The sequence below is a fragment of the Metopolophium dirhodum genome, chromosome 2, assembly GCF_019925205.1.
Source record: "Metopolophium dirhodum isolate CAU chromosome 2, ASM1992520v1, whole genome shotgun sequence".
Taxonomy (NCBI): domain Eukaryota; kingdom Metazoa; phylum Arthropoda; class Insecta; order Hemiptera; family Aphididae; genus Metopolophium; species Metopolophium dirhodum.
Window position 1 is genome coordinate 788,817 of NC_083561.1, and position 26,212 is coordinate 815,028.

Below are 26,212 nucleotides of genomic sequence, written 5' to 3' on the forward strand. Positions count from 1 at the left end.
TGACAGGATTGCTCGATGTAATTATTTGATTTTTGATTGAAAACGTTGAACGTCAAAACCACTCAAACACAGATGGACGACGGAGAACAGACGATTAATTATTATTGTTGTAAAACAATATTGACAATAATTGACAATAATAAGGTGAGCACTCGATGACACGTATCTAACGTGCAGGTACTAAGATAACAACAAATTGTGCACTTAATAATAGTAGACACACAGGTACTTAAAGTGGTCAAATTTTCAAATGGATCTACTGGGGAAATATAACAATCGAATTTATTAGACGCACGTACGACATTGCGGTCGTGTTTTTTTCATCGTTATTATATTATATTTTTATTTCACGGATTATATAGTACGGTTTTCGATCCTCCGCTGTCGACGACGATGATAATAATAATAATAATAATTCAATTTATTATTATTGTAAAGGTATCGAATGTCCGTCGGACTCACCCTCGCGCCGAAGGGATCGACGCCGCCGCGCGGGGTACACATACGTCGTCACACGACGGACGACGACGACGACCGTTCGGTTGGCCCGACTGCGCGGCGGCACACCGTTAAAGAGCACGTCGGTTTTGCCTCCCCGCACTCGTCGACGGCCCCGCATGAACAGTTTCGTTCGTGTGCTTCGTGTCGTCGGATGTCCGTCGTCGTCGTCGTCGTTGTCCGTTTCGTTTCGTTTCTCGCGAGTCCGATTCCGCCGCGTCGTAGTTTTTTTTCGCGCAAACGATTTAAATTTTTCGACTTAGTGGCGAATGTGTTAGTGCCGTCAATATCGGAAAACCGATTTCAGTGCAGGAAGTATTATAACATTGACACTCGACAACTTTCGTGTGCGTCATTTTTTTTGGATTATATCCCGCTGACGGACAGACCGCCGGAACGTGGAAATTTCGCCTAAAAGGTATGCAAAAATTATTTTATTTTTGGTTTTTTTTTCTACCGGTCATCGTGAGCGGAATTTTAATAGGGTTGGTGCGCAAACACGTTGCTGCCAGTCGTGTAGCGGAAACTTAATTTAAATATTATGTTAATTGTTTGCCGGCACCCTTTGAATTTTTCGTTAGCGTAACCATAACCTGGCTGTAGGTGGCGATGGGGTTCGTCAAACCTGGTGGTCCTACTGGTCGTAGGTATTTAAGAAGCTCTTGGGATAACATTTGCGGTTACCAGTTTTACTTTACCTACCTACACCGCCTGAAACATATTTTGTAAATATATTATTGTCAGTGGCGAAAATATAGAACATTTTATATATTATTCTTGGAAGTCATTACAAAATTATTATCCGCCAGTTTACAGTGTTCTTGGAATTCCTTTGTTGGTACAATATTTAACTTATAAATCATAAATTGAAAATAATTTTGTGAGCAATCCGTTCGTTCAGTCGTTTTAAATTATCGTTTTATTTAAAAATTATATTATCAAGGTAGGTACCCATATAGATATGATAGTATACTAATACTGTGTTATATTATTAACTAGAATATACCTATAGTTAGAATTCGTTTTCTAGTAATTTCTGCAAAAAGATACGAAAACTCAATATTTTACTTAGCGTTGTTTTTTTTTTGCATTAACATAGGTAGGTTACTAGTTTATTAATTATTAAATAATTTTCAATTGCACACGCGTGAACATATTAATATTTTTTTATTTTCAAAATACACTATTCGCACTATTCGTAGGTAGGTACGTTGTTTATTATAGGTACCTAAGAACTAACATTGACTATAAGTATTGAATTCAATAGTAACGCACTAATACCTATTAAGATAAGACGTTTAAATAATATTAAAAAAAAAAATTAATCCATTAAATTAATTATGGATGGATGTACCTATAGTATACAATATAATATATTACGTTTCTTTATGAAATGCTACAGTTACTTCTCGATTATTTATACTAAACATTTATATATTATAATATGATCCCGTATATGTTTATCTTTGTTCAAAATAATATTATATAATATATATATAGAATTTAAAGTGGTTACACAAAAACATGTTTTATTTATTTTTGCATTTACAAAAAAATTAAGAGGGGTCTTAAAGGTATTGCGGGAAAAATAGACCTCGTTACGTGATGAAACGTCTGTTTCAGTGATTCCGAAGTACAAATAAATAAACTGGAAACCTGGTGATTCCTTCGTCTTCGTGTAAAACCCTTGAAGTCGCTATAGTATTGGTAACCAGGGACCTGGCACGTAGCCTGTCAATCAAATGCCACCGATCGTGTTCTACCCTCGTCGAAAAAAAAATTGTCGGTCTTGGTAATTTATCTCGTGACAGTGGTTGACCATGAAGTTAAAATATTTGGAACTGCCCCAAAACGATGAAATAAGAAAACTATAATTAGGTAAATCGATATGTATTAACAAGAGTTTAAGATTCTGATTATGATAGCGCGTAGGTATTTAATTTTAATTTTATTCGATTGATTTCCATATTTTCTTAGTAAGAATAACTTTTGTAACATAAAAAATAAAAATTATTTAGATTAGGATTTATATTTAGGCATATTACATAATATATTATACAACTTATTCGAGTAATAATAATTTAAATAACAAACAATACAAATTTAGTATAGATAGGTACCTACTAGAAATTTGTTTTATTTTCATTATTAAGTTGATTTAATATAAAACTCGATTTTAACCCATTTTTTTTTATATTACAATTTTTAATTTAGTATACAAAAAAACATGATATTAAAAAGTTAATTTGGAAAATGGAAAGAGTATCATAAAAATACATTTTATAGCTATATAGGTACTAAAAAACTGTTAAAATAGGTATTGTTAGTATTATACAAAAAGTTGTTTTTTTAAAACATTTTAGCAGTTTGTGTTAGATTTCTATTACCTACCCATTCAGGCTGTTCATAAGAAAAAATTAACCTAATACCACGGTATTTTTTCGTGAAAATTCAGATGAATTATCTTACCTACATAGTTTTATTCGGGTATATTATTTTAGTCCTATTTTGTATTTAAAGCACAAATAAAATATATAACTTAACCTACCTACTGAATATGAATATCTATGTACCTTATATAAAGTAAGAAGCTGAAGAATATATGTATATGGTTTTTCAAGCCGAATGTCTGATATTATAAGCGTGTTAGCGTGTGAAATTATACACTCCTGGACATTAATCTCGTATTTGATTGGTGGCAGGATTAATGAGATATGTAAATTTGCATCACTACAGGTAGCACTAACTCTTTCACCTTCGCTCCTACGCGAACGTATTAGGTAGGTAGGTATGTATATATTATGTAGGTACTCTCCGAGGTTTGCGCTGATTTAATATCAATCTTTGTGTCAGCAGTATTACTAAAATCATCGTGTCTCTTAAATCAGATTTCGGTGGAAAGGAGTTGATAGTTATTACTCTTCAGCTATATAATATGCAATATTATCAAAATAATAATAGTAGCAATATGTATTGTCGATGACAGGTATTTACATAGGATTACCATGGTCTATGTTTGGGGTACCCCGTACATGATTTATGGATACCACGATAAAACATCACGTCGTCGGTGGATGCAATAAAAAGCATTAACTTCCCTTTATATATATTCTTTATTCCAACTAGAAAACCCGTTAAATTTTCCGCCGACCACAAAAATATTGCTTAGATATCTCTAACGCCTAACAATAATGGTATATAAGTCGAAATGAAAACCGCCGTAAACCATTGTAGGAACCGTGACTGGAATGGGTAACCTGGATGAAGTCTTTGAATAGGTATACTCTGGGTATAGGTGTACGTTATACAATTTCCCCGTAATTTCTTCTATCCTTGACATACGTCTCAAATGTACGAGTGCAAACGTGAGGTCACGAACACTGATCGCGTCAGTATTTGGAAAGTAGTGTTATATACTATACCTAATATAAAAAATGTATTTTGTCTTAAATATTAATTATTTTTGAAAACAAAGAGTCATCATTTTAAATTCGTGGTACACTTTGATCTACAACAAATAACAATATAAATTTTATTAGATACCTACAATTATATACGTTTATCAATGAAAAATTAATATTGTACGCATATTAAGTATTATAATATAAAATTAAAATGTTATACTATGTTCTATAAATTAATACAATATGATTTACGAAAAATAAATAGATATCTTTATTTTTTTATTACCTATATATAGGTACTTGTTATTGAATATTAATTCCTATAATACATTACAAGAATAACGTTATCGAAATATTTTTTACAAATAGTTACAATTTTAAAGTATATTATTCAATAAATTGTATAATATATTAGGTAGATGCTAGTTAAAATAACTGTTATCATAGATATGCTAAGTTAGTATAATACAATATTTTTATTATTTATTGATCTGGTGATTTGTATATTATGTATCTATACCTAGAATATAATATGTAACTACCTACTCGTATTACTTATTTATTGAAATTTTATTGAAAAATAAAATAAAAATTAGGCATCTAATAAAATCGCACAACATTAAGCACTTTTTTAACTACATAAAAAATATATATATTTTGTTCAATAGTATATCATCAATAAAATAAATGATATACTAACGATATATTTGTGTTAATGATATACATAATAAAAAAAATTCATCGATTAAAACCCAAACGAGTTCTATGTTTTTGGGATTCATTTTTTATTTAGTGGAACTTTATCCACCGATCAGCTTTGGGGTTATAGAATATTTCGAATGCAGACATATACGCCCTCAGGACTCCGTGCACCCTATTTCCTAGAATTTGCTGGGACTGAGGCTTATTTTTCTTATCTTTATCTCCGAACCCTTGTAGTTGTTAGTAATCGGCCATCTAAACATAATATTTTACAATTTTTACTGGTAAAGATTTTTTTGATATCTGGCATTCTGGCGCCAATGATAATATTTGTTATGGATTTGGATTACCCATATGTATTTTATTATCATTATTATCATCATCATCATCATTGTCATATTATATCAAGCTTGTAAAATTACGATTGGTCTTTGGAACTCTGAAAGACTTTCAATCAATTTTAAGTGGTATCTAAACCAGTTCCCTGTATATGTTATAAATATTTACCTCCGAATAATTATGTTTCGTATAGCATGTGTGTGTATTTGTCTATCTATGTCTGATGTTTCGCTTAGTCATTAAACGTTAGTTCCTCTTTCTCTATCTCACACATACATGCATTATATTTCTCTCTTATAATGTCGGCAGCTCGACACCTGCCATCATCGCGTGTATACAGAGAGGTCGTGCTGTGTGTCGTAATCTTAGTACACGATGCTGTATGCACATATTTTTGTTTTATCTTTCTCAAGCCTATCGAGTTGTAATATCGTTGTGTTTTAAACCAGAATATATTATAGTATTATGCCTACATAATAAAGTAGCAAAATTCCACAGGTATAATTAAGTCATTTATCTAAATAAACATAGACATATTAATATTCAAAGTATTAGTTTTTTTCCATATAGGTACCAAAGAAACGTGGCTTTGCGTTCACCTATAAATGTGTGCATGTCGACCATTTTACTAATAATAAATTAAAAATGAGAAAAACGAGTTAAATAGTTCAATTAACTACAATATTTTTCACATTATCATAATATAATATATATTATACTATATAGTATATATTATACATAGGTGGTGTAGTAGATACAATGCAGTTTATTTTAAATCAAATTATCCTATAAATTCCTATACCTGTAGTTAATATAGTTGGACAGTTGATTTATGTGACAAGAATTTTGGTGAGTTATTAACTGCCGATTTCATAATTTTTCGGACACAGTATTCCTCTAGGCCCTAGGGCATTGTTTGTATAATTAAATTATTATGTTTATTTTAATGTGATTGATTAAAATATTTAATATTTTTGAAAATAAATAATATTGTGTTTAAAACATATTATATTAATAATAATTTGAATATTTATATAAATCATTATTAATGAGATTCAAAATTAATAAATATCGAAGGATTTCCTTATTCTTGCAGTCATATTTGATAACACATCCCAATTGATATTTTCACCACTTCAATAATAGTGTCAACCAGGCGTTTACTCGTGCTATAAAAACGATCACGCCCATGTGTTCTTCATTCGTATTTCCGTAATATACTCTAACGAGAGGGCCTTGTGATTTCCTGTGGTAGAATTAAATAACCGTAGCGACAGAAAGGTGATGCGCTATTTATATTTGTGAATTTCTTTAGTTCAATTTATTATTATCGTGCGCATACACCATCATGAAGCTCACCCTCATGCCTTTGGGATGTCATGTAAACGTTCCAAGCCTCTCCTGACAAGCCGTTTCCTACTTGTCTCGTCTTACTTGGAAACCCGTCGCACTCGATCTCCATATTTATTATATGTACTGTACATATTATGGTTGGCGTGGTTGCTAATTATTATGCCACGAAAACCGTAGATAGATTGGAGGTGTATGGGGTTCTTTTGTTTTTAAGTTTAAATGTTTTCCAACCCCTTCGTGTCAGAATCTGAAACAAAAGAATGTGCCGAGAATTAATGAAAGTAATTATTTCGAAAACACTCACAGTAATATATATACACATAGCAAGTCGTCACTGTTAACATTGCAGTCTCGATGAGGTCGTATAATTCATTTTTCACCACTCCAAAAGCATTTGTTGCTTTCATAATATACATTTTCGATTATTGAGCAGCTGGGTTTCTATAATCGTGTTTCAACATATTAAATACTATTAAGTATTAAGCAAGCACGATTATTTTCTCTTTATAGACGTTCTTTTTTTACGTTAATGTGAAAAAATGTTTAATCGTATCTATTATATTATATTATATTACCTATCTATTTTATACCGTGATAATTATTATTAAAGAATTAAAAATTTGTATTGATATAGGAATAAATATATTTGTATTTCATTAAATATGTTAAGTACAGTCATTTTATTTTTATTTTTAATCCATCAGTATTGTATTATTATTTTATAAAAAACATTACATCAATTAAGTATAATCTATACCTGATTAATGATGTTTAAACTATATTCAATAAGTTCATAAATATTCCATAGAATAGAAAGTATGATCGGTTTAAAGTTTAAAGTTTCTATGAACCGAAGATTTGATTGGCTGAATTAAATTTTGGAGCATAGTGAAAATATTCATCTATTAATATTTAATTCAATTAATACCTATCATACAAAACTTAGTATTAGTTTTCTTACAAAATTAATAGCAACTATAGCAGGAAGCCATGGACATTTTATCATTTTTAAGGAATCCAACTTGTATTTTTTTATCTATATTAGAAGATAGGTATTCCTTGTTATTCCCCTTATATTTTATGGAACTGCAAAGATTTCTTTTCTTCAATCGACCAATATCATTATGTATTCCGCACCCATACTGTTTGTGCCGTGTATATAAGAGGGTGTATATTTTTTTTCTCCATATTTTAAAATTGTTCTTAGTACTCAGTTCTTACGTATTTTGGCAATCCAGGGGTATTATTACATTCTCATTAATATTAATAAATATTAGCCATGTCTTGATTAGCTTTAGGTGATTGTATACATATAGCCCATGTCTATAGTGACCATATTCATTTTTACATAATATAAACAAGTACTAAATATTTATACTAGTTAAGATACTGAATTTAGATGGTTAAAAATGTTTGCACAGAATAAACCAGATAAACATTTTTAAAATGTGTTCAGTTATGTAAATTATTTTGTGTTTTACGTGTCATATACTCATATATTTGTTTACGTGTGAAATAAAAGTTATAATTTACAATAACATCTGTTTTTATTTTTCGAGAAAATGAAGATTGTTTTTAATTAAAGCAATAATTTTTTTTAGTGTTTGTGGGCAAGATAATTATTAAAATAGTAAATACAAGTTTTTTTCTCGACTTAATGGATCTATTTAACTATTGTTATGAAATTATCTTAAATTGTAACAAAATTCCAATTACTTATTAGTTATTACTATCGAATTATACATTTTTACAGTGAACCTGTTGTTTGAAATACATACGGTTTTATCACTCTATGTTATATGTGATATATAAATACCTACTTGCAACCGTGTTAGTTAATAGTCGTTTTTAGAGTTAAAACGTTTTTGGCAGTTTAGGGCTCTATAAAATGAACCCAGTATCCCCGTTGTGTTTTGTATATAATATATTATATGAACTCGAAAAGGCGTGACTACAAACGATGTGAAATAAAAACGGGGAAAAGTAACTGTGTTTTTTATTTTACTGTGCACTTACCCGTGGTGGCTAGCCCCGCAGAGGTATAGCTGCAATGACTGGCGGTGTGAAAAGATTGTTTTTACGTCACATATTACAATACACACGCTTGTGTTTTCTTTCTGTACACGTTTTTTTTTTCGTTCCATTTCGTACTCGGACGCAAAACAATACAGCCAAGGCTTTTCGAACCCGATAAATCACATACGGAGGGTGTGTTTTTTCGCGGGAAGAAACCAAAATCAAGGGTGGTTTCGCACAAAACACAGGTAGCCGGTGGTATAATAATATGTATGTGTGTATAAATTTTAACCCCGCTCTGCTGCTACACCAACAACAATAACGCACCGCAGTTTACACTACTACAACTACTACTACTACTACTACTACTACTTCTGTTACAATTGCTATATACATATATACTACCCACGGTCTGCAAAAAATCAACAATAGCTCTTGTTATGGGTCGGTGGGGTCGACACGGGGATTTTCAAACGATGGATAGACCGGTTCGGAACATTCAGTACGTACCAAACCCCTAACCTAACCCAAGTAATGGGTTAATTATGCAAATGGCGTTTACTTAAAGCCGTTGTATTTTTTTTGGTAGTATTTTGGCGTATTTTGGGGATCCATAAAATAGAACAGAAGAAGGGGAGGTCACCGAGAAAATACCACGGGATTATATGGGCCCGTATCCCAACACCACCCCCAACCATTGGCTAAAATCGTAAAACGTCCCTGATCTTTAAATATAGGTAATATGTACATTTTATACGTAAAATAGTGTAATTATCCCATGCTCCCTGAGTAAATTGACAAAGTTCAATGCGAAATAGTTAAAAGAAAAAAGAAAAAATGATTGATATAAATATATTTGTAATACCTACTTGAAAACACTTAGGTACTTATGGTACATTCATCTAAAAAAAAATCATCTACATAGGTATCAATTGTATTATAGTAATTTAGTATTTTTTAAAGCAATAATAAATAGGTCATATGAATATAATATATTATTTATAGGATTATATATTATATATTATATATTTTACACTATATTATATAAGCGAAATCTGTTACATCCTATTTCTTATATATTTCATTTTCTACATGTTTAATACAAAATCATTCAAACATTTCATATTTAAATCAATAATTAATTTTGTATTTAAATATAAAATATAGATACGCAGATCAGCAGCTTACATGTTTATGTTAATATCATTCGGAGTAATGTCATATATTACTAGTTTTGGTTAACCGGTATTTTTTATTTTTTTTCCGTTACACACTTCTTCAATATTTTTTTGCTTTATTGGTTTAGTTTAAAAAGTTGAATATTGTTTACATTTATTTGGAATCAATTGAAATTATAGTTACCTATGTTCCTATCAAAATAACTAACTCCGCTGAATGTTTAAAAACAAGAAACTAATACCCACACCAAATTAAATTATTTATTCAAAAGTTTTTTCTGAGTTTCACACCCTTGTTAGCTGTAATTAAATTTAAATGAACGCCCACAGAATAAGTTTTATTAAAAAAAGTCTAACTTTATTATACTGTGTCAGTAAATCTACTTTACTTGGAATTACTCCAAGCAACGATACATGTATGGCTAAATATAATTTGTGTTATATAGGTACCGATTACTTCAAGCAATTTAAAAAATATTTAAAGGCCAATAATATATTAAATTATAATATAAGTATTTTGTATAAAACTATTATACGAATATACGATAATGATGTAGGTACTTACTATTTATTGTTATTACTAGTTTGGATGCAATTTTTACATTGAGTAATCGTAAAAAAATATAATAGTATCATATTTTATCTATCATTTTTTTTTCAAAGTTTGTTCACAAGTAATTGGTACCTACTTCTTATATAGTTGGTCATTTTTATACCTATTTAAAAAATATTGTATAACATTTAAAAAAGTTAAATTTGGTGTCGTTGTTAATGGAATACCTATCTATATGAATATGTTGAAGTGTTTAATGTATACGAATATGACATGTCGCGCACAATGAGCCGCAACATAACACTATAATGGCATAGACAAAAAAGTATTTCTACATAATATTATTATGAATCATGATAATATACATCTGTATTACAAATAAATATGGAGGTACTATATTACTACTTACCTTTATTGAAAATTTTACTAGTTTAACATGTTTTTGAAAAACTAATCGTCATAACATTTTTTGTACCCGTTAAATAATTTTTTTTTATTGATATGACCGCTGTGATATAACATACATTTATACAACCAAAATTCCACGCCCGTTTTCTACACAGCGGGGGGGATGGAATCAATTGCTCGCGGATCGATTTTGTTCCCCGTGGGAGGTTTTATGAAATCATGGCACACTGCAACTATAATAACGCAACGACAAACGGTTTCGCTGTACGCAATGGAGGGCGGTGGTTTTATTAACGAAAACTGCGAAAAATATCAGATAAAACAAATCGCGAGATTCCGAAGAATTTTGTATAGATATTGTTATGTAGGGACGGGTCATTAAAACGTCCCCTTGGGGACATTCTTATTTAGTTTTAACACACATGTTTAAACGGCGATTCCCGCCAATATTGTGAGAGAATTGTATACAGAAATCTCGTTTATTTCACGGTGTTCATAGTTCTGAACGTTCATACCTGCCCCGGGTTACCTCTCCTCCCCGATAAAAAAAGCATGTGCCGTGTGTTCAGCGTCGGTCGTCACCAAAGCCAAAGCCAAAGCCCCCGCGTCCTGGCATTCGCTAGACCTTCGCCCCATTAGCATAATTTCATCGTGTTCACCAGACCTCACACGCAGCGTAAAAAAGCTACCGATGACGTTTCCGTGTTAATAATATAATAGTGATGCATTTTGTTTTTATTTTATAATGTTACCAACGTTTACCTTTTACTCATAAAACATCAGAAATCATCGTTGTCGTCCGCGGAATATATTTTCGAGATGTAATCTGCTCCTCAGGTAGTTCGCCATCGTAATTTGATACGTGTTCACTAGACTGGACGACATTTATATTTTCATAAATTATACCGGTTTTCACTTGTGTTATGTACTATGTACTATATAGTGTGCTTTTTGTCTTTATATACCGTATCTATATCGCAACCTATCACCGCGAGCAAAGTAGGTACGATGGATTAATGATATAAAATTATAATATACGATAAATGTGTCATGAGCAGTATATATACATTAGTAACTGGCGTCTTTATAATATAGTGATATATAGGTACTCACCTAGAAACATTTCGTAGCGAATTCACCCGCGATCATTATATTTTATTTATTATATAGGTACTTATTTAAAATATTATATATTAATACTAATTTTTAATTTTTTTTGTTATTATAAATAATAGGCATGTAGGTAACCTATATAAACATATTATTACCTATACGTGTTTACAAGTTTAAGTGAATACATACATATTTATAGGTAGGTACCTACATAATATTCACAATTTAAAAAAAGATGAGTTCTACTTAGTGACAATAAATAATTGAATCAATTATAATACTATAAAAAAAAATAAAAAAATAACATTGAGTTTGTGTGCAAGCATAACCCCGTGGTCTTTGTAAAAGAGTTATAAATTATCAGTGTCATACTGTCATCTGATATTTGTACCTACAACTAGTGTTAGCCGGGTTCGTAAATGTCTATTTTTTGTTTTAAGTTTGTCATAGCAAACTCCTTAGGATGATCATTTTGAACTGGGTTTCAAACTAGTCTAAGAAAAGGGGTATCGTTATGGATTTTCTCCTATTTCTCACATAACGCGGTTTACAGTTAGAGTTTTTAAATATAAAGTTTCAAAATCATAATATGTAGGTACCTACATTTTTAAATTATTGCCTATAAAATGAAAATTATAAAATCCATATTCTGAATAGTTTTAAAGATTAATTTGTATTGTCTCAATTAATGTTTTGCTTACTAAAAATATACTTCTCATTACTAAGTTAAATATATCGCTAATTATCACTTATTCTAATACTGTTATAATTATTTATTTAAGTGGTTAACACTTATCATTATTAACAATGACGTGTTGTATCTCGGGTTGTATGTTAAGGTATTTGGACGTGGTGGGATAAATTAGCTTATCCTCTTCTACAGCTTTACATTTTAAAAGCAAATAAATGTTCTAGTCATATACATAATTTTGTTCAGCATTTATTTTAAACGTTGACTCGTTTATTTTTACAGTATAATTATGTAGTTTTAACAAATAGCGATGGGTCTCAACATAATTATGTTAAATGCAATTTAACAAATAATTTAAGCTTTTATTTTATTTCTATACAAATTAAAAGTAAATTTTGTAATAAATTCATTATTTTTTCCAATATAAATTTAAATTTAATCAATTATTGGTGTAGAAAAATAATAACTTCAGAATAGATTTATTTTGTTATGTTGCACGCCTTCGATCCCTTTTCGCCGACAGACGAGAAGGTGTGCTGACTGGTGCACCTGTCCCAATTTATCCTCTCAACATCAGAAACACACGGATCGTTATTTTTTTCAAATTACATTTCTTTAGAATACTTTTATATTGGATCTTCCCCTCCGTTTTCAAGTCGTCTGCCAATAACAAAAAAATCCACCCACCTCGTTATATTAGATCTATTGTATATATATAAATATATTTTTGCTACTCTTTTTCTTTCACCCGCCTCTCGCAGTAATTAATTATTAAATATAGTTGAAATACCTAATATTTATAATGACTTTATATAACTAAAAATCGACAATTTCGACCTTTATAAACACTCGTCTACTTGTAAGTTATAGATTATCATCAAGTTACACAGCCACTGCGTGATATTGTAATATGTCAATCATTATAGGTACTCGAAATCGTGTTGTTGCAGTTGTCAAAAAATTGATGATGTAACGTCATTTTGACTGATTGCTATTCCCACCGAATCTTTCCGGAAGGCTTGTTTGGACAAGTGCCTCGATACTTCTTATTAACAAATATACGTACTGTCCTGTGTTTTTCAGTGTGTGTTTCAGTGTATATCTATAATAAGTTAGCCTCAATTACAAAAACCTCGTTAGGCCATTGTGAATACCATATATGAATTTGCATACGTGTCATACCCGAACAAGTAGTGTCTAATCAGTTAGTATCGACGTCCGAATGGAAACCTATGAGAATTTCAAAATCTAATTTGTATTCTGTGGGTATATATGTAGGTGCATAATAAGTCAGATAATACTAGTGTTAAGCTATACATGGTGCATATATGAGTTATACGATGGCGTTTCTCTAGTGCTGGCATGCAGCTGAGTGGTGAAATTTATCCACTGTTTTTAAAGATAAATACCCTTCTATGTCCTCCACACAACAAACATGCACTTGACTATATGGCGTTCCAAGGCCTCTCCGACCTCTCAAAAATCCCTCTTCACACGCATGCGATGTTTTAAACGATATAGCTCAAACATTTCGTCGATATTTTAAAGATATTATTGTAAAAGTTTATGAACTCTGGTAAATTTAGTAAAAAAAATTATTATTTTTGGTAGTAAAAATATATACACAAAAATAATCATGCGAAAAATTTAACTAGGTAATATAAATAGTAAAGTTATAGGACTGGCTTTATAAAAACTGTTAGTATTCTTGAGATAGTTGTGCATAATATTAAAATATAAGCAAACGCCCGTTTTTAGACAATCGACATAGTGATTATATCTTAACGCTCAGAATTATTCTCAAAATATATTATGACAATTTATATTTTACTTATCATCAATTACTCAAACTTTAAATTAAATATATTAACTGCACAAGATTTTTGTTTTTATACTAAATTTGATTTGGTAATTGCATGTTTAAAGCATACAGTTAACGTATAATTATTTAACTATACTAACTAATATTTAAGAAGTAATAGACAATATAATTTGAAGTGTAAAATATAATATTCAGACATCAGATAAAAAAAATATTTTTAAAAAGAAACAATTATTTCTGAAATTAGATTTTTAAATTATTTGTTTGGTAACATTTTTAAATATATCTACAGATTTGTTTAAAATAAACAGTGAGAAGAGACTATGCCTACTGTTTTTTCTGAACATTTGACAATAACTTTAACTTTGAAGTATTATATATCACATCTACCCATACTTATAGACTATTTTTTTATTTTTAACACTTTTTTTCTTCATATATGAATGGAGTAAAATGTATTTCTTTATTTGGTAGGTATACAATTGAGGAAATAAAAAATATAAAAGTAAAAAAGTCCATTAACTTTTGTTAGTAATCTTCCATAGATAATGACGGTGATGGTGTAGTTTTATGATTTTTTTTTTCATGTGGAACGATTTTGTTGAAATTTCGAATTGAAAAAAAGATTATTATATTAAATCCAAGAAGGCAGACAACTAACCGGTCAACAAAAATAAAGAAATGAATAAAAATAAAAAACAAGGTAGATTTGTTTATAATGACCTACTACATTAGGGACTATATAATATATTATAACAATTTTTCGAGGAGACCCTCGTATAGTTATTATGATGTTTATTGACTCTAATAACTTCGCAGCGGGGCACATAGGTATACTTATAGTTGCAAAAAAAAATAATACGTAGGTATACATATATGTATATAATAAATGGAAAAAAACCATATGGAGACAGTTTTTCCCCTGTTATTCTACAAAGACCTCCGATAATAACTTATGGCGTCCCGTTTGCCCTTTGTCGGACAACTAATCATCATCATACCGGCGAGAATTCCTTTAATAATTTTTATTGCTACGCCTTCTCCGCTGTACCTCAAGCAACCCGGGGTCATTGAGTCTACAGAATTTGCTGCACATGTGGATACAACACGAAAACGGTCTTATAATAAATAATAATAATAATATGTACAATTTGCGTGGCGGAGATCTAACTTAATAGTAATCATATTTTAGTAATCGATGACATCATCCGATAGTGATTTTTTTACGGAAACTATTAAACTTAAACAATATTATTTACCGGTTTGAAAGAAATGAAATATTTGACCGGTGGAGATATTATATATTATAGTTTTACTTCCGGACGGTGCAGTTGTTTATAGCTATTAAAAATATTACCAGTGTCATATTCTTGTCACGTAAACGCATATCATCCGGTTATTTATTTGGTTTGTGTGTTTTTTTTTATCCTCCCACTCTTATTTATTGCTGTGCTATGATATGTATACGCAATGAAAGAATCGATTATTTTTTTTCTTTCTCGTGTTCACGAGGAGTAGTTTTTTTTTGCCCATCGTTTGGTCGTTAACGGAATCAATTAAAAGGCAATAAACGTATATCTATATAGACGCGGCAAGCTTCGTCCCTCTCTTTCACTCTCCCTCTTTTCACCACCCGCAGATGCCCCCCATCACCCCATACGCACTATATAGCAATATACCTATTAGCTGCATCCAGCTCGACAATGTCACTAATTTTTTTTCCCTCTTTCACGATAGAAAAAAAATTGCCCACTCGCTACAGCAACAGCGTGATGAAACGGTGCGGGGAACATAAGACTCGGTCGGCCGGAAAAATACCTGGAACACTTGGCTTTTGGGAACCGTCGACGCTTCTCTAATTCGCCGTTTGTATACGCGTTGAAAAGCGTCGTCATATAGCCTTCACCCCTGCACTGCAGACGTCTCGGCTACCCTCCACTCCGAGTAGCCGCCGTGATTACCTTGTTAAGATAATTTCGTTAGTCGCTATTGGGGCGTTAATTTCGCTCACAATCGTCTTATTTTCATTATTTTTCAACACTCGCACCCCATTTTCTCATTGAAACGTGGCAGAGAACGCGATGGTAGACGAGTGCTGGTATATACAAGGTCTAAAGAAAAAGTACGTTCTTGTGTTTTACTCTTATGTTTAAAAAAATAAAAAAATAATGATACGGCTTACGAATGTTATTTTTCTTTTATATCCGCCGATCTTCCAAAGAGCTAATAATAATTACGTATCGAAGTACGCCCTTTTGAGTTATCTTACGATCATGCGACAAAGCTGAGTTTAATTAGTCGCAAATTAAATAATATTTCGCACGTTTGATTATACCTATACTACTAGGTGGTAGCTTGATATGCTGCAGTGTGCAGGTAAGAAGCGGTGATCGTTAATATTAAACTCGATAAAGTTACAAACAGCTATAATCATAACAATATCTTTCGTGAGCATCAATACGTATTCATAAAAACTATACAACGTATATAAAAATGACTAATAAATCTATGTATCTATAAGTAGTATAATAATCAGTTTGCTGTAGGTACCTATAATAGTCTTATTCCGAACATATTATTTTAAAATATACCATTATAATAGATATTATATTCCATAACAATTGCCTAACATGCGTATTGCGTATAAGTACCTGTCTGAATTCGAATACTTCGTGAAAATTGTAATTTTTTTTTACTTGATTGACATTTTTCAAAAGTATTTAAAACTAAAATATAGTACATTTTATATTTTTCTAATGACTGATCTTAAATAATGGAATAATAATTGCACATTTACCGGTTAACTACAGCGAGGAATAATATATTATATAAACTACAAACTATATACAATTTTCGCTTAGTTTTATGGTACAATCCCGTCGATTGATAGGTATGTAAGTAATTTTATTGTTACGTGCTTCGATTGTAAATATAAATGATTATTTAGTTTATTTAATAAACATGTATCAATATGTGTGATATAGGTATAATATACTAAGTATACATTTATATATTTGGAACGAACAGGAACAATATATGAAAGGCATATAATGTAGAGACGGTTAATTATTATACGTTTTAGTCATACGCTCTTAAGACTAAAGAGTGTTAACTCGACAGTGGTAGTTATTACGAATTGTCATTAATGTCTGTTATAAGAGTTGAAATGCGCATATATATTCATTTTGAAACTATTGCGCGGTGCAGGATGGGCACTTAAAAACCCAAGATACTCCCGTAAATAATCACTCAGGTTTTACACTCCTTGGACTAGATCCAAAATCCATTCATTAGCTCATCGGCCACCGTGTACATTCGTATAGCGTTAGATTCGAAGGATTTTCCTCACACACGTATAATATATGTATATTAGCATTATGTCTGGTTGTGCGTGTGCGTGTGTTTTTCAAAATATCATAAAATTTAATAACAACAATAATAACAACGGCGCATGTAAAATACAGTCCGGGGGACGTGGAATTAATTACGCAGAGTCGTATATAGTAGAGACTTCATGTATAGCGATGACGTGCGAACACGACGAAATTAAAAAGTCCGACGACACATTGGCTATGGGGATCACGATCTCGACGATAGAATATACGAAACCATATAGCAGCTGACGATCGCGAACAACATAGTACGCGTTCCTCTGATTAATATTATATAAATAGGTCTGAATATTTTTATATACATTTTCGAAATTTACTATTATTACTGTACCTAATTACAAGTCGTTTTTTTTTATATGAATGTAAAAATTTGTGTTAAAAATCCTTTTTAAGGATTTAAGAATGCGTGTTCAATATATATATTATGGTTGTTTTTTTTTCGTAACGATCGGCGGTCTATACGCACCACACGCATTAAATTGTTGTTGGTCACGGTTTGCTATTTATTCCTTAGGGCGTAACAATTAAATTATCAAGCGGCCGCCCATATTTGTCAGTATAATATCAAACGGGTAAATAATAGGTAGGTAGGTAGGTACGCACTATTTATCAATACCTATATTCGATTTTCTGATGTCCTCACTTCTTATTTAAAAAATAAATCCATAGGTATGCCAAATCGGTATTTAACATTCGTGTCTCGTGCGTTACGTCAATTGAATTATAAAATATATATTAAAAATATTGATACCTATATTTATTGTATATTGAGTAATGTGATTTGTACTAAAAATATTCGTATTATGCGAGTTTAAATTTAAACGAGACAAATATGTTAGAAATAATAATAATAACAAAAATAATGAATTCAATGAGATATTATAGTATAAATATAATTATTAAAAACTGATTTACTTTGATTAACGTGACCTGAAACTACTTAGTCAGCATTGCAAACGATGTATCAACTCTTTGTTTCCAATCTATTAAGTTAAATCGAGCTTTTTGAAACGTTTGCAAATATTCTGTAAATGGATTTGAGTGGAATAATCGTAATGAATGTCATGAAAAGGGACACTGGTAATCCCAATTAGATTTCCTCGGAGACTATATGGAGATTTTACTGAATTATTCCTTTGGCGCTCTTTAATTTCAATGTTTTTTCTCTAATACCCTTAACTTATTATTTTATTAAGGGGTCTCAAACCCCTAAACATAGTTATGTATATATTTCACCCTTAACAATGTTGGGAGAGGGAGTGGGTATGTGGTTGAAACATGATGCTCGCAAATCCTGAAGACGCAGGGGGTCCCCGAGGCCTTGTTAGGTTAGGTTGTTGAGAGTGATGGGGAAAAAATATAATAGTAAAAAAATTATATTTTGTATTTTTTTTTCTTAAAAACGTCTGCCGAACACGGTGTAAAGGTTTTTCTGTGTCCCTTTAGTTTGAAAACCGGTCGTGTAAATTGATATATACACGATGAAATTAGATATGTATACTGCAGTATGTAGGTACCTTTAGTATAGTAGGTATAATAATATGCTGCAGTGGTTATTAAAATGTCATAATTATTCAATACAAATTAGATTTCTTGTTATTTTTATTATTCAGCATTATCCATATTAGTGTCTTATATTTAGAAGTTCTAAAATATAAAAAGTACCTACACATATTTAAAAAATTTAAAGAAGTATTTAAAATAAATCATCACTATATACCTAAAGTGAAGGTATAGAATAATATATTATAATGTCATACACGAATAACGCATTAAACGAATTATTTAAGTATATTTAAGTAAGAATAAGTATATATTTTAAAATAATATTTATCATTCGTGTGTGACTATACTGATTTGGTATAATAATACCATGTTCTCGCCATTAGAAATTGTAAATTCTAATAGCCGCCTTATAAAAGTACGTATTTAGTTAAGGTCTATAATTTTACGTAGGTACAAAAAACTTTCTTCCTTGAATAGTTAGGTATGTACTTTAATCAAAGACAAAGTACTTTCTGCTTTTGGGTATCGTCAGTGGAATCTGTTTAATGTCATAGAGAAATGTGCTGGGAAATACGCTATTCATCAGCGCTATTACCTACAGTTACTATTTGCTAATTAGTTTTAGAAGTTATGAATTTAATTTGATTTTACATTTTTCTTACCAAAAGATTTCTGCGAGTAATCTAATATATATGAGACCATTCCAATAGACCACACATATGTTTATGGGGACATGGGGTGGGCAAGGCGCCAGAAGTTCCACTATGGGTTTCGGTCGGAAAAAAAGACCAGCAAACGAAGTAGGGGAGAAGTGAAATTCGAAGAACGAATGACACGATTTTAATTGGGACCAGTGTTTTGAGTGCAACACGTGAATGGTATTATCTGTGAATATTCGAATATTTTTATGTTCTTTTCCCTCTCTTCGTATACCGCGTATCAATATCGTAGGCGGACTTTTATGGTTGTCATTAACGATAAAATCGACTGCCTACCGCATACACTGAGTGTAATAAAATATGTATTCTATTCGTTTCCTAAAAAAATATATACTTACACACTTGAGACAAACACAAACGTCGGTCTTCATTTTTTTTACTTTTTGTGTGTTCATAATAACTAAAAAAAGAATATATATATATAATAAAACGAAAAACAATAACCATATGGCGGAGACTAAATGTCCATTATCCATTGTCTATAAACTACTGAGTGGCATACATGGTATAACGTATAATATTATAGTGACCATAACGCAGAAAGAGAAAGACGTTGGGCGGAAGTGATATATTATTTTTTTTTGGGGGGGAGGCCGAAATGACTTCGGGAGCGGCGGTCTAGTTGGTCAGCGGCACGATTGTGTTCCGTATCGTAAACAATATCGCGTTGAATGATAAGATAACAATAATATTATATAATATTATATGAAAATAATGAAAGGACATTAGACGCGGTTATTGTCTTGTTTTAGACATTTTTATGGTTTACGGCGGCCATGTCGTTTCATATTAGTTTATTTCCCCATCGTTCATAGTGACAAACCGTTTTGTTTCATTCAAAATATAATATAATAATATGGCTGGTAGTTATTATTATTATTATTTTTTTTTTTGTGAATATGATAGCATTGTAATATGATATACGGTAGTGTTATACTCATTCCAATATTTTATACAAATTTAAATAGAAAATCCTATATATTTTTATTCTATGCTTAAATAATACAAATTATATTGTTAAGCAGATACCTAGTACCTACCCACCTATATTATAAGATAAATTACAATAATCAATTTTTTTTTTTGTAAGAAAAGAATCGAGGAGCATTTTTAAGATACATTATAATATAGTATAAGACACTAGGTATAGTACCTAACTATATCAGTATACCCATCTTAAATGTTGCGCTTTCAATTATATTATTTATCATGTAGGTACTTACTTGTTGTAGATTTTTCACGAATTTAAAAATAATAAATCTTGAAGAATTTTTTAAAGTGTAAAAACAAAACAATCAAAATAAATAATTTTTAAGATAAGGAACTAAATATTAAGGAACTTTTTGACTATACATTTTGAAATTGTGATATTTTACTTTTAAATAATATTTATATACGGTCAAAATGTTAATGATAAAATCATAATTTTGGTTTTTACTTGTAATACTACGTGTATTTAACCTTCCTCAAAAGTGGCTTAACTTCGAACTGAATGTACAGTGTAATATATTTTATTTGTATAGTTATGTATTAATCAGATCGTATTAATTGAATGCTTTCATTAATAACAAGAACTATTATGATTCGTTTACTTACACATATCTATATTTAGTAGGAAAGTACTAAGTAGTTATGTGATTTAATAAAATATAAATGCAAGAACAAATACCCCAAGGAGAAATACACACGGCCCTCGAGAAAGTGGTAGATAGTACTTAGGTATTTTATTTATATGTCCTACGGGGACACGTCTTACACACATTCTATCGAATAATAAAAAAAATTTCAATTTTACAACACCTCATTGGTTATCTTTACCCGACACAATGATATGCACTAACAATATTTGTCAACTATAGGTAGGTTACCTATAGGTACCTGCATAACGTACTTGATTTTATTCAAAATAATAAATACATCATACCTTTACCCAAATTACAAAAACCTAGGAGCAAAAAAGTTTGACTGCGATGAAAATATTTTAAGTTCTTAAACTTTTTTTTATTTGGCTTACCTCAAGTTTTCCCTTCCTGACCGAATCTAATCCAGCACTTGTCAATGTCTTTATATGTCTGAATTTAAATTCTCATACAAATTATTGTGCAAACGTTATGTTCTTTTGTACTCTTATAGTATTATAGTGTTATTTATGTCTTGCAATAAACGATATTTTTTTCAAAGCTACTAAATATTTTTAGTGTTTACTTAAAAAATTGTAACATTATAATACACAAATATTTATTTTTTGAAAATAAATTCCATAAATTACTTACGTATTATTTTAATGTAATATTATGTAGAGTTATTAAATGCAAATTATGGAATAAAAGAATCATAAAATAAATTTAAAATATTATATTATAATATGCCTACAATGCAGTCTCGAACCAACAAAACTAAAAACGTTTATATTGGGAATGAAAATGCAACCCGTGTATATTTTATCGAGTCATTTACATTTATATTCAAAAAATGTTTGTACCCATATTTTTCGGTTCGAATCATTCAGGTACTTGACTGCGGGGTTTCTAAGTGTTGTACAAAGCCATTTTCTACAGTTTGACACTTTGACATAGACTTGACCGCCATCGATGGGAGACATATGGATACGTCGGTGTCTGGTAAACGTCTTCGACCCAGTTTGGTCGATTTACCACGATGGGCTAAGTACAGAAACGTGTTTTACGGCTGCTAATTGATTCTTATTCAGTCTCGACCTCCGTATTGTATATATGTATGTACTAAAACCCTCCAATGTCTACTATATAGGGACATTTCGAGTAGGGTTGTGCGTTGATATATATAATATATATATATTATATATAAATATATATGTGTGTATAATAAAGAAGGACTACTTGACCCCGAAAGAAAAAAAAACGAGAGGAAAAATAACCGTTAGTGGAAGCTATTAGAATATTCTTGACCACTTGACTCTATTGTCCATTGTGGTTTTCACTCGCCGTCATTGAAAAAAACAAACAGAAGCGTACCAAGTTAATTTCCACTGGATATACATTTTCGTTTACACAGTGAGAATAATAATATGATAGTGCTAACTTCAATATATTCCAATTTGTGGATAAAATAATCACCACATATTTTGCACCCGTTTAAGTCTTAAAAGGATGTCAGCGCACTATTTATTTTCTCTCTGTGACCCACGCCCAACATAGACAAAACGCATTTGCGCAGAATCGTTTTTTCTATGTTTTTAAGTAATCTTAGAGTAAAGTCACCCATTACAAAAAAGATATATAATAATATTTTAGAGGGTATGACATATCGATTTTATACTTTATTGTTATTTGACTTTTTATTCGTCTTTCAAAATAAACAAAAAAATTTTGTAAATTTAAATGATGTTTAAATTGTTTTGAAACAATATTTAGAAAAATCGATATGTCATTCCTTCAAAAATATTATTCTCTATCTTTTCTGTAATGGGTGATTTTACTCTAAGATTACTTAAAAACATAGAAAAAACGATTCTGCGCAAATGTGTTTTGTCTATGTTGCGCGTGGGCCAGAGAGAGAAAACAAATAGTGCGCAGATATTCTCTTAAGAAAAAGCAATTGGAAACAGACTCAAATTATTATAATATATATTATCTTAAAATATCTTGTATTGTATGAGTGCAAATCTTAATATACCTATATATATTTTTTGATTAATGTTTAGTAATATAGAACTTAATTATAACATTAATAATTCTTGAACCCTAATATACGATTTAAATTTAAATACGTACACATAACTAGTAAAAAAATCTCATTTTAATTATAATAGTATTGTATTGTAATGCCGAGAAAAAAATGAATTATAAATAAAAAAAATGTGAAACCTAATTGTTTTAGAAGACAAAAGTCAATTAAAAAAAAAAAAATTTAATTTGTTTTATCAATATTTGAACATAAGTTTAAATTCAGCCGACCATGAACCCTCTGAAGAATGAGAAAGAAGTAATTAATCTGATAAATAGCTCACATAATATATATGTTATAAAAACTTGGTGAGTTTTTAGTTAGTCATTGTTCAATTAGAAAATAATAATTTTGAACATTTCAAATCTTTACTGTTATTCATGTATTATGTATATAAATGAAAGTGTTAATTACGGACAGTTCAAAACTTAAAATAATTATGTGAGAATCACAAATTTACATAACACTTATTGTGGTACTCGTGTATTAGAGTGACCGAGGAGTAAGTTGATTTACACAAATGGTTTCAGAGTTGTAATCGCCGCTTAATGTTGAATTAAATCTAAATATTAAAAACATTTCTATTTTATGTTTTAGTGTTTATTTTATCTTAAAATATGTAAACCGATGGTGATTTTTGGGAATAAATGTTTTTGTATAATGTTGTTTTAATTAGTCGCATATGTTCTAACCATAATCGATAGACGATAATAGTATATATTGTATAATAATTAAATTCACGGAAACAATGGGATAGACAGTACAATATTCAGTACATATATAATTTAATAGATAGTTGGCACAATAATATAATAATAATAATAATAATATGTTGTTGTACCTATACCTACTACTGTAACGCTGCGTTATTACGTTGCATAATAATTAATACTGTAAAGGTACCTACTACATTGTACATATTGTTGTTTATACGCTATCTACAATATATACATTTTTCATTGTTCACAGGATCCGACTGAGCACTGCCAGCGCGTTTTATTCATGCGTGTGACCTAGTAGTGGAAGGGACTCTCGCGTATGATGTAAAAAACCAAGTGGACCGGACACGAAGAGTATATACACCCGTTCGGTAAAACCATGTGTGGTCAGGGTAGAAACCGGCCTGGACCTGTGGCCATGTTTACGTTACTGCTTGTACTCGTCAACGTCCAAGGTGAGTGTGTATAATAATAATATATCTACATATACAATTTATTATTAAATTAAAAAAAAAAAAAATACCTTATGTGTATTATATAGGTATGTATTCCGTTTATTTATATGCATTTCGTGTCTGTTGATATATCGTATCAATCGCGATGCATGTTATCGTCTCCTAGAAAACGATCCTGAAGTGATTTGTATTAGTAATTTAGTCCTGTAAACAGGATGTCAGTGCGTCGTGTTGATTAATGGTTTCAACCATGCATACACTGAACATCGAATATTGTTTTAATGTTGGGTCATTTTTATCGTATTGAGTAATTATTATGCTATTAGTTTTTACTTTTGGAGCAATCATCAAATGTTACTGTTCGAAGAGTGTTACACTTTTTATATTATAATATCACTGTGGGTATAGACTCTAACATATTTTATGTATTATTATAGTAATTGGTTGAACGCCGTTGCTAACGCAATTCATGTTCGTAATTAGGTGTTAGGTACCATTGAAATATAGTTTCAAATATGTTTTTGTGTAAAAGAGTTGTTTATTTTTTTACGAGTAGAATGATAATGGTTGGGTAAATAGTTTTGATTCTTTTTCCTCCGTCATCTTTACTAAGTAGACACTTGAATAATTATTTTCATGAGGCTTATAAACCTTGCATAGGAATAACTTTTGTTCTTATTAGACATGTAATATTTATATCTTAAATCTTTATAAACACATTTAAGGATAGAATTCGTATAGAAACATTAAAACGACTTTAGGCTGCTTTAAGATATTCAAGGTATAATAATTTTCATAAGATGTTAGAATATTAAATAATTTAAGCACAATTTAAAAATATATTTAATAAATGCATTCAAATTACAATAATAATAATAATATATTATTATAATGGTTTTATAATATTATATATTGGTACACACTTAAATCATATATCGATAAAAATTAATATTTTGCTCCGAGGTTTTTTATCGGCCTATACCGGACGGTCCATAATATAATAACATACGACTCCACTTCAAAACAATTTTATTTTATACATGTAACTATATACAGTCTACATAGTTTAAATGTTATTTATTATTTTTGTTCTTTGGGCGCATTACATTTTTAATACTAACAATACACAGTTGTTTGTACAATACCAGATAAAATATATAATATATTGCTGATTTGTTTTTTTTTTCAATGGAAATCTATACAGATTATAAGGATGTTCACACAATAATGTGTGTGGTATTATATAACAAAGTACGCGTATTCATATTTCATCGATATAGACTTGCGTGGAAAAGATGACGTTTTACATTTACATATTATTATAATATACGTCGCGTTGTAGACTGATTTTTTGCCACCCTATATGAATCTCCGAGATAAAAATAAAACATAAAAATAAAGAACAAATTTCCGAGAGAGTTCGATCTATTGTTCAATGTACAACGGACTGAAAAATTGTGTTCGATGACCATGAAGAGAAAAGAGTTCGACTTGCACGACGTGGGGGATGCGGGTGCTTTTCAGTGTGCAGTAATACGCGATGGTCTTTTTTGCGGATAAGATAATGAAAAAAAATAAGGGTTTGGTATGTATAGTGATTTCGTGTTTAGAACCCATTTCTGCGGTGTATCGACCCTTG

At 30.3% G+C, this 26,212-nt stretch overlaps 1 protein-coding gene across 2 annotated transcripts in view; it reads left to right on the plus strand.

The window, feature by feature from the left end:
- Positions 1 to 604: 604 nt before the first annotated feature.
- LOC132939308 (netrin receptor UNC5B) overlaps positions 605 to 26,212 on the plus strand; it is a 126,507-nt gene continuing 100,899 nt past the window's right edge. For both annotated transcript variants that reach the window (XM_061006399.1, XM_061006400.1), the window contains exons 1-2: positions 605 to 916; positions 24,369 to 24,573. In XM_061006399.1, the coding sequence (XP_060862382.1) occupies positions 24,498 to 24,573 (76 nt within the window). In that variant the 5' untranslated portion in view covers positions 605 to 916; positions 24,369 to 24,497. The remainder of the gene's footprint in view (positions 917 to 24,368; positions 24,574 to 26,212) is intronic.